Raw genomic sequence first — 10,113 nt, forward strand, 5'->3', positions numbered from 1 at the left:
GCGCTGTCTGGCCAAAAACTACAGTGAATCAGGTTTGACTATAAGCGGGCTACAGATCGTGGCTATGCACAGGCTACGTATTGAACATGTCAAAGAAATGAAACCAAACACCCTGTAAACGCTGTTGACTTTGCTTACATGATGGAATATCATACATCTCACAAGTTATTTTGCCAAAAAACGACATGAAACCAAATTCAAAGTTATTTGGGCTAGAAGTGGGTTACACATAGCCGGACTATATCAGGTCTATACTTAACCGAGACGTTGAAATTACGGCTATTGCTTGCTGGGATCAGTTCTGTTTTGGGTTTGAAATATTTTGTGCCAATTCATGTGTTTGAGTGATATTGAGTTTGCAGATACATTGCAATATGGAAACTTTTAGTACATTCTAAACTTCTAACAACTAAATTCCATCTCTTTATAGTTCCAGAGCATTATGGAAAAAGGACACAGTTGTCTGTTGCCTCATTGAGTATCTTGGGGAAGACCAAGAAGAGCTGTTTTAAGACTGTCAAGGTATGTTATTAAATTATTCATCAAACAGATCCACAAAATGTTTCATTTAAAATATCAATCACTGATTCAGCTGATCAACCAATCCAATACCAACCAATCCAGTTTAAAACACACACTTTATGTTTATTTTGTTAGGCAGTACATTTAAGGGATAGTGCACCCAAAAGTGAAAATTCTGTCCTCATTTACTCAATGACTACGTTTACATGGACAGCAGTAATCTAATTATTTACCTTATTATAAATAAGCCAATATTATGATTAAGGTGTTTACATGAGTTGCTTTTAGAATATTCCTTTCATGTTCCGGTTTTACATGTTATAGTACATAGATCGATTAATGGCATACGTCATTACGTCCCACGTGACGCCATCCGACGTCCCCTCCGGAATTTCACACATAAACATATAGTTCGTCTTCGTGATGATGCCATGTACAGTTTTGGGTGCTTCATTTTTAATTTTATGAAAGCTTCAAGTGCAGTTAATTGTTTGTACGTGCATACAGACGATGGCGGTTATTTGCCGTCAAACGGTTGACCACTGCTGTGTGTGTATCCTGTCGCAAAATGCTGCGAAAAGTCCTACACGACGGTAATAATGTGATTAAGGTGTTTACATGTCTTTACTGCACCTCAATAATGCGACTAAAATAGGAATACTCCACATGTCTTAATTCGATTAGTGTTTACTTCGAGTATTACTTTAGCCGGATTAAGTTAATCAAAAATCTCTGTTTACATGGTAGATTCTTAATCAGAGTATTGTCTTAATCGTATTAAAATCGGAGTATTGTTGTCCATGTTAAACGTACTCAATGTCATGTTGTTCCAGACCCATAAGATTTTGGTTAGTCTTCAATACACAAATTAATATATATATATATATATTAGGGGTGTAACGATACACGTATTCGTATTGAACCGTTCGGTACGAGGCTTTCGGTTCGGTACGCATTACGATTCGTTGGAGTAATCCTATTACATTTGGGAAAAAAAGAGCTTAAAGTGTGTGAATGAAAATGTACTCCAGGTTGTGACGGTGAGGTAGTTCGTTAGAGTTTTCTGTCCCTCCAGTGAAAGTCTACTCATCCAAATCTCTTCATGCTTCAAGAAGTTCATGAAGAGATCATAAAAAAATACTTATGAATCGAACAGTTTAATCCAAGTCCTCGGAATATACATAATTGCTTTATATGATGTACAGATTTAAATTATGCTTTTATTCACGTTTACATTAATCAGCGAACTTAATCAGAAGCTTAACCATACTTGCTTGATGCATGAGAACAATTTGGAGTGGACTTTGAGATTTGTAACTTTCTAGATCTTTTTTGTGCCCAAACATACACACTACACACTGACTAAAATTTTAAAAGTGAAAAAGCATAATAGGACCCCTTTAATTTAGGCTTTTATTCACATATTTACATTAATCAGCGAACTTAATCAGAAGCTCAACCATACTTACTTGATGCATGAGAACAAACCTCACTGGTTCTTGCGGAAGCTCAAACATGATGCGTGACACGAGAATGAACCTCGTAGGTTCTCACTCGTCAGGCAAACATGCTTGAGCTTCCATTTACCAAAATTGGATGCTACAAACACTGTTTGCTAATCAATGTTTATATGTGAATAAAAGCCTTTAAATAAATCATAAGTATATCAAGTTCATCATATAAATTGATCATGTCTCTTCAGAAGACTTGGGTTGAACCACTCAATTCACATGGATAAACTTGCTGCGTGACACGAGAATGAACCTCGTTGGTTCTCACGTGTCAGGCAAACATGCTTGAGCTTCCATTTACCAAAATTGGATGCTACAAACACTGTTTGCTAATCAATGTTTATATGTGAATAAAAGCCTTTAAATAAATCATAAGTATATCAAGTTCATCATATAAATTGATCATGTCTCTTCAGAAGACTTGGGTTGAACCACTCAATTCACATGGATTTATTTTACAATCTCTTTATGAACTTTTTGAAGCATCAGTTTTGGGTGAATAGACTTTCAGTAGAGGGACAGAAATCTCTCAGATTTTAATTATATATAAATATAATAATATATAAATATTTTCATTTGTGGTTTGAAGACAAACAAAAGTTTTCTGATTTTCGAAACAACATGAGGGCGAGTAAATGATGAAAATGTTAATTTTCAGGTGAACTGACCCTTTAAGAATTACATGTGTGAGGAGTAATTATGCTCGACATAAAATTTTTAGGGGTTTAGTCCAGTTATTTGCTAGAGTATATCATGGCCCACTTTTATAAAAATAACACATCGACAGAACTTTAGAATGCCATCATGCTAGCAATGTCAAATCACCAAGAAAACAACTTTATTGAAACATGTTAATATGCTTAAACTAACATTAAAAATAAATAAATAAATTATATGCTTATTGTTTATCTTTCTAACAGAAGGATGAACTTGAGGGCCACACAAACCAAATAATGAAGGTGTTGGTGACGCATGATCCCCCAGCCATTGTTGTCACAAATTACATCAAATCACAGTTTTCTTATACTTGAAATGACAAAATGTGAGACTGCATCTGAGAATATTGTTGGGAAGCGTTTTATGTAACATGAGAGATATGAATTGTATTTCACTTGAAACTGATTGTATGTACATTAATTTATTTTAAATGTTTAAAGAAGAAATGTTTGTTATTTGGTCAATAAAAAGTAATTGATGCAATATCCTGTGTCTGACCATTTTTACATAAATTCAACCTTTCCTGAATAAATAATGGGTAATTATTCCTATTGGCTAATTATTATGAATAATAATTTAGTAGATGAACTGTTGCCTGCTAAAATAGAGTAAATGTTACTCAATATTTATAGGTAATTATTGTATAGTTTGTATTGAAAAATATTAGGTAGACTTTACCAAATTTTTTTTTAGTTTGGCATAGCTGTTAAATGTAGGTATTCTTTACTCAAATATATAGGATGGAATCTACCCAAACAAACTGAGTGCAAATTGTTGCCTCAATTTTATTGAGTAGATTCTATAGGTTGTTTTTTACAGTGCACATTCAATCGTCCGAGGCTTATTCTCTTCTTTTAAATGAAATGAATATAAATAAATTATGCGCTCACACATGATATGAAGCAAAGCAAAACATATATATTTAATATATTTAACAAAATATATTTAGAACCTTTTATATTTATATTTACATTATATTAATGATTTTTATATTGTACATTTTTATATTTTCATAAACATCATTTATTATAATTTATATTTTAAAAAGCTGTCATTCATTTAAACTATTACTACATATTTGGTTTGTGGGGACACTCCATATAGGCGTAAGGATTTTTTTACTGTACAAACTGTACACCTACCCCTCACACAAAAAATTCTGCATATGATTCCATTTTAATTAAATATTGTTTGCAAGCGATCTTAATTATGAGGACTCAAGAAATTTCATCATAATCCACATTTACATTGGTATAGCAGTGTAAAATACATCATTATACAAATGTGTTCTGATAAATCATTTAAACAAGCACGCACATACATAAACATTACAAGCTAAAAAGAGACTCATCTCTATTTTAAAAGAATACATAATTCTATATGACAGCATGTTACTATCATGTTACTTAAGCAAATCATTCATTTTAAACAAGTATTCAACATTTAAGTTTATTGAACTTATAAAACACATCATATTAACAAACATGTTACTAAAGCAAGCCATTTATCAAACATTTTAAACAAGTATTTTAAACAGAAATTTTTATTTTATTATTATTATTATTATTATTACTATTATTTATTTTTCACTAACCACGCATAAACGTTGCTTTCTCAAAAACACAAAAATGTACATTCATGCTGCTCACAAATCTTTGTAGCCCAGTTTGTGCTGAATACAGTATAATCAGACTTTAGCCATTTATATATTTTTAAGATACTGAAAAAACCCCACAAATGTCAGAGCATGTCAAAACTTCTCCATTTATCGGACTTATAAAACACACCATTCTCTTCTTTTAAAGAAGATGGTAATAAATATATAATTATATATGACAGCATGTAATACACATATTTAATACATTTAATGAGAGTTTCACAATTTGAGTTGAATTACTGAAATAAATGAACTTTTCCACGACATTCTAATTTATTGAGATGCACCTGTATTTATTAAGTTTATTGACGTTATAAAACATGTTACTAAAGCAAATAATTTATCATACATTTTAAACACATTTTCAACATTTATTTAAGTTTATTGAACGTATAAAACACATCAATCTTTTCTTTTAAAGATGTTAATTAATAAAATGTAATTATATATAACATACTATATAAAAATAAACATTTACAATAGTTTTAGGTGACAATAAAAATAGCTTACATTTTTCTGTGAACAATGATGTCCATTCTGTGAATTAAAGATTTACAAAAAAAAAATAAAAATGTTTAAGTTGAAATATACCAAAAACTTCTAGGTCCTCCAGGGATAAACTCCATAGCGAAATGGTTTGAATGCTTCAGGCCCACTCAGAGACGGGTGGAGTTACAGACCAGAAGATCTGAGATGTAGTCTGTTAACCCTTTTCCAGAGTGAACGTCTTGATCTTATAAATTTATTATTATTAAAGCATAATCTTAAGAGTGTAAATAAGATCTTTCAAAATTAAAAGATTGTTTAGATGAAATCTTAAAAGTTTTAAATAAAATTATATGCTTGCAAATTTCACCTAAATTGTGATGTTTTTTTAATTCAACATTATATGTTCAAAACTTAGCTTATCATTTTAAAAGAATTCTGTACTTAGTTTATTTTATTTCAAAACATATTCCTGCTTAAAAGGATAAATAAAAAGTGTCCATATCTTAGAGTATTCCTAGGGTGAACCTGCGATTAATATCTGATATCCTGTTGCTAAGATCTAGTTCTGCACTTATTGTTCTATATCAGACTTTTTTTGAACACTCTTTATCAATGTAATACATATCTGGGTGAAACATATATATATACTTGGAAATATATGTAGACAGACCATATGTTGATGTAACATCTTGCCTGATGTTCACACAAACAATATTTGAAGAGTGCATTTATGACTTTACCAGCTAGCCCTTTGCACACACATAACATTGCGGTTCATTTAAAATGTTTGTTCACACAACAACTTGTGGGACAAAAGGCTGGTACAGAGAAAATACATTCTTTGGATACCCACTGACTTTTTGGAGACGTAAACCGTGCTTGAATGAAACAACACATGTGAGGGACTTCTGGGGTCACAGGGGCTCCTGAGAATATTTAATTGCGTTTAAAAAGCACAGATCAAGCTAAATGAAATAGCGTACACCACACCAGACTTCTGATGTCCTGCGGTAGAAAATACCTACAGTATGTTGTTAAAACCGGTTTTGTCTTAAGTGAACTTGAACAGTTGGGTATGGTGCCTGGCAGGTGACATGTTCGGTTCACTTAGTTGTCATGGCCACGACATAATAACTTGTGGGAATGTGATAATATGTCGTGGCCACAAGATATTAATTTGAGGGAATGTCATATTAACTCGTGGGAACGTGATATTATGTCGTGGCCACGAGATCATTTTGTCGAGGTAACGACATCCTTATGTCGTGGCCTCGAGATGCTATGTTGAGGGAACGACATCCATTTCTCGTGGCCACGACTTTTTATGTTGAGGGAACCATAGACATAATAAATACCTAGACGCCTCATTGGCCACTGGATCGTACGTCAACGTCACCGCCATCTTGGTGCGGGCATCTTTTCCATCATTCTCATAAGTGGACTCGAGAAAATGCCTCAGTTGTGTGCTGCTTGGGGCTGTACAAACCGCAGCACAATTGAAAATAGGTCTCGGGGAATTACTTTTCACAGGTAAGACTGAAAATTTGTTGACTGAAACTGATCTGGTTGTATTTGGTCATTAAAACATTATGTTGACACAACTTGACAGTAATTGACCGTCGGAGTCAGACTATTAATAGCTAGCGATATCGCTATTTAGCTGCGAGTCTAGGAAACCAGAAATGTTACATTCTTTCTTATATAGTTTTAGCGTATGGTAAATTATATATCATAAACTAAATTGCCCGTAATCGAGATATTCATTTATATTGCTGTTTTTTTCTCAAAACTGACTCTAGTGCCGACCTACTCGTTTCGGCTAAGCAGCATGAATCTAATTTAACGTTAACCGTTAGTAGTTGGCTAGCTGACGTTAGCTAACTCTTCTCACACATTGAAGGTTTCCCAAAAACAAAGAGTTGAGGAGGCAGTGGGAAGTAGCTCTAAGAAGAGAAGGTTTTTCCGCAAGCGAGTCCTCCGTGCTATGCAATGAACACTTCAAGCCGGAGGACTTTGACAGGACAGGTCAAATTGTGAGGATTAGGGATGGAGCTAAACCATCGATCTTCAGCTTTCCCCCTCATCTACAAAGAGTATGTTTTATCGTCACTGGATTATAAGGATTTGATAGCTTGTCATTAAATAGTTAGTGACATATATTTAATATTTATTTTAGCCTGTGGCAACCAGGAAAACAGAGGCCTCAAGGAAAGCTGAGGAGAGCTGGTCAGTGGACTGTTCTCAGATTTTCCAAGAGATCGAACCTCCTCTGCCTAATGTTGTGAGTATTTGTACTAGTTAAGACTAGAACAACTGTGAGCATTATGGCTATGGTCATATTCAATCCTATCTGTTTCTCTCTGCCACTGTTTTCAGACACATTCGCATATACACCTGCACACATTGAATGATATACATGGGTCAAAGACCAGATGTCACCATTTTGTTGTCCGCATCAAATTACATTTACAAATGTCATTTTTAAATGCATAAAAACATCTTAAATGCAAGTAAATTGTCTACTTTCATATTTCAAATAACTTTTGAGACAATAAAATGTCAGTATCTTGATTTTGCCATATTGACAATACTGACATATTGACAAATATTTTCTTTTGAAGGTACCCGTCTGTCATGGGGTTCATCATCAACATTGATACCCTCATGTTGTTGATTCCTGAGCTGCTACAATTTCAGCGATATGTCTGCACCTATCAATTTAGCCAGGATCACTTGGAGCTCCTCTTCAATTCTATCAGGGCATCAGGTAAGGATTTCTGAAATTTGCAAATATATATAAAAAAATCATTTGAAAAGTGCAAATATCAGTATTAAATGCTTGATTAATTCAAATCCCGATTCAAACACCCATGCAGTCTTACTCCTAAATGCCTGCGGCTTTGTCTCACCCAAGCTCTACTGCCTTTCTTTGGATTACTATCCTGTTACTCCACAATCTGCTCGTTTACCTACCTGTTACTCCACAATCTGCTTGTTTACCTACCTGTTACTCCACAATCTGCACGTTTACCTACCTGTTACTCCACCGAGGCCAAGATATATATACAACTTTCTACATCTAATGATTTTTTAGTCTGATAAAAAAAGTCTTACACCTCTTGGGTGGCCTTAGGGTGTGTACATTATCAGCAAATTTTCATTTTTGGGTGAACTATTCCTTAAGTGTTGTGAATGCCATATTTTTATACAGAAAAACCGTAGCTCTCCCTGTTCGTTGCATTTGAACAGGGAGAAATAAAGTCAATTTTGATTTCATTACCTTTAACTAGGTAAAGCGATACACAAATTGAAAGGGGAAATAAGCATATATAACAATAAATATAAAAAGATATTCATACCTCCACAGACAACTGCATGTTGAAGTGGATTTGAAGATGACTTATTAATTTGACCAGTTTGGCTGGCTTAAACATGCTGGTCAAGCAGAAAATTGCTGGTAATTGCTGTAACACTGGTTGCACTGCTGAGGTAATGTCAACTCTCTGAATCTCTCTACAAGAGATGAAGCCACACACAATTATCTCAATGATGACAAATGGGATTAAAATAACTAAACTACAAGGTAATATTAACACACAAACAATGCATATAACAGAGGGAATTAAAGCAAACTATTTATTTTTATGAATAATAAACGTCTTCAAAACTTCACCACAAGGTCCATTTACAGCATGCATCCGAAAATAAATCGAAACATCCACAGAAAAAAGTTATATACTATAAAGTATCACAACAAATTCAAGTTTCAATATAATATAATAAAGCCAAGCACACATTAAGTACTTAATATACGGTAATTATTAAACATATGATAGCAAAAACATTACAGACTACTCACCGTGCTCTCACGTTGTCAATAACTCCGCCCTTCACTGCCGGTTCTGTGGCTGCGGTTCTGAAACTGTTGGTGTTGCGGGCAAAGAGTATAGAAGCCCAAAAGGCGAAACTCTGTAGTGATAAGGGCAACAGTCTATAGATGGCGCTGCGGAGGCGTTGCCTCCATTTTCCAAACAATTCCTGATAGATTTCCAAAAAATCCTGGAAAGTTTCCAAAGTTTCTGGAATGTTTCACTACATGTGACCCATCACTGTGATCCGATCAAGCAGAACAATCTAATCAATGGTGAAAAATATTGAACAGGGTGTCACTGTAAATGCTCGAGTCTAGTGATAAAAACCTCACCTAAAAATAAAATGGCATCATACCATGGGTAAATGTTGATATTTAACATCAGTATCAGGTGATCAAATGAACCTTAAATGTACAGTGAAACACTTTGGATAAAATATTCTGCATAAAAATTGTAAATGTAATTCAAACAGCAGGACTAAAAATAATAACGTTTTGTAGAACAATGCGTCATCTTATGTTGGAAAATAGCACAATTTAATGAAATACAAAGTAAAAATATAAAAAAATAAGATGATAAAAAGACCTCACCTTTTTCGAATACTGAAAGATCGATTAGAGAGCAGACAGACGGCTCCATATGATTTTGAATCACTCTTGCAGTATAGTGCAGTCATACACCGATCGTTCTGTGCAGGGGACCGTTCTTTGTACCTCTTAATACATCTGAGATGATTTGACAGATGCCAGATCTTTTAATCCTGATAACTGATCACTGGCTAATTTTGTTCTTCAAACAATTTAGTGGATTAAATTGAAATATCTGGATTAAGTTGTCTGAGATTACTCCGTGTTGACATGTTCATTGGAAAAGGCATGTATATCGATACTCAAAACCATGATTAGCAATGCAGTGATTGGCTGGCGGCAAGACAGCAATGTAATGGCATTGTATAATTAAAATCAAGAAAACAGCCCAGCAAGCAAAATTATTATTTCTTATTTCTTTATAAATTTTTTCCTTGGTTTAATAAGGTACTTTTGTAAGAAAGCAGCAGTGGCTGGGACAGACTTTCAGTATCACTTTCATTTAAAACAGTACAATCTAATCCTGTTTACATGAAATAAGATGCTCCCAAGCAGGTTTAAGCTAATGGACCTATTACTATGACATCAACTCCAGGATGAGCATTGAAGAACCTAACAATCCTGGATTATGTCAAATCATCAACAATAAAATCTGCATAATCCATGTATGAAGAATGGACCACACACCTTTTGCCTTTGTTTGTTTTGGTCATGTGCTCCTCTTGTCCTGCCTCCTCATTTTCTCTTGCCACACACCC

At 34.0% G+C, this 10,113-nt stretch overlaps 1 protein-coding gene across 2 annotated transcripts; it reads left to right on the top strand.

Moving 5' to 3' along the window:
• The first annotated feature begins 6,318 nt into the window (after positions 1-6,318).
• Positions 6,319-7,168, top strand: LOC107716899 (THAP domain-containing protein 6-like). Of its 2 annotated transcripts, XM_016523517.1 has the most exons (3): positions 6,319-6,426; positions 6,797-6,989; positions 7,087-7,168. In XM_016523517.1, the coding sequence occupies exons 1-3, from the start codon at positions 6,347-6,349 to the stop codon at positions 7,111-7,113; spliced, it is 300 nt and encodes a 99-aa protein (XP_016379003.1). In that variant the 5' UTR covers positions 6,319-6,346; the 3' UTR covers positions 7,114-7,168. The 2 variants fall into 2 exon arrangements, 1 of the variants encoding a protein (XP_016379003.1); XR_001637267.1 differs by lacking the exon at positions 6,797-6,989 and having other exon boundaries at positions 6,349-6,426; positions 7,073-7,150.
• Positions 7,169-10,113: the final 2,945 nt, after the last annotated feature.

This window comes from Sinocyclocheilus rhinocerous, unplaced genomic scaffold, assembly GCF_001515625.1.
Source record: "Sinocyclocheilus rhinocerous isolate Xijiao unplaced genomic scaffold, SAMN03320098_v1.1 scaffold3648, whole genome shotgun sequence".
Classification (NCBI taxonomy): Eukaryota; Metazoa; Chordata; class Actinopteri; order Cypriniformes; family Cyprinidae; genus Sinocyclocheilus; species Sinocyclocheilus rhinocerous.

Coding starts and splice junctions, on each gene's coding strand:
- LOC107716899 (XM_016523517.1), top strand. CDS start 6,347: ATGCCTCAGTTGTGTGCTGCTTGGGGCTGTACAAACCGCAGCACAATT. Junction 6,427..6,796: donor CGGGGAATTACTTTTCACAG/GTAAGACTGAAA, acceptor CACACATTGAAG/GTTTCCCAAAAACAAAGAGT. Junction 6,990..7,086: donor TTCCCCCTCATCTACAAAGA/GTATGTTTTATC, acceptor TGTGGCAACCAG/GAAAACAGAGGCCTCAAGGA.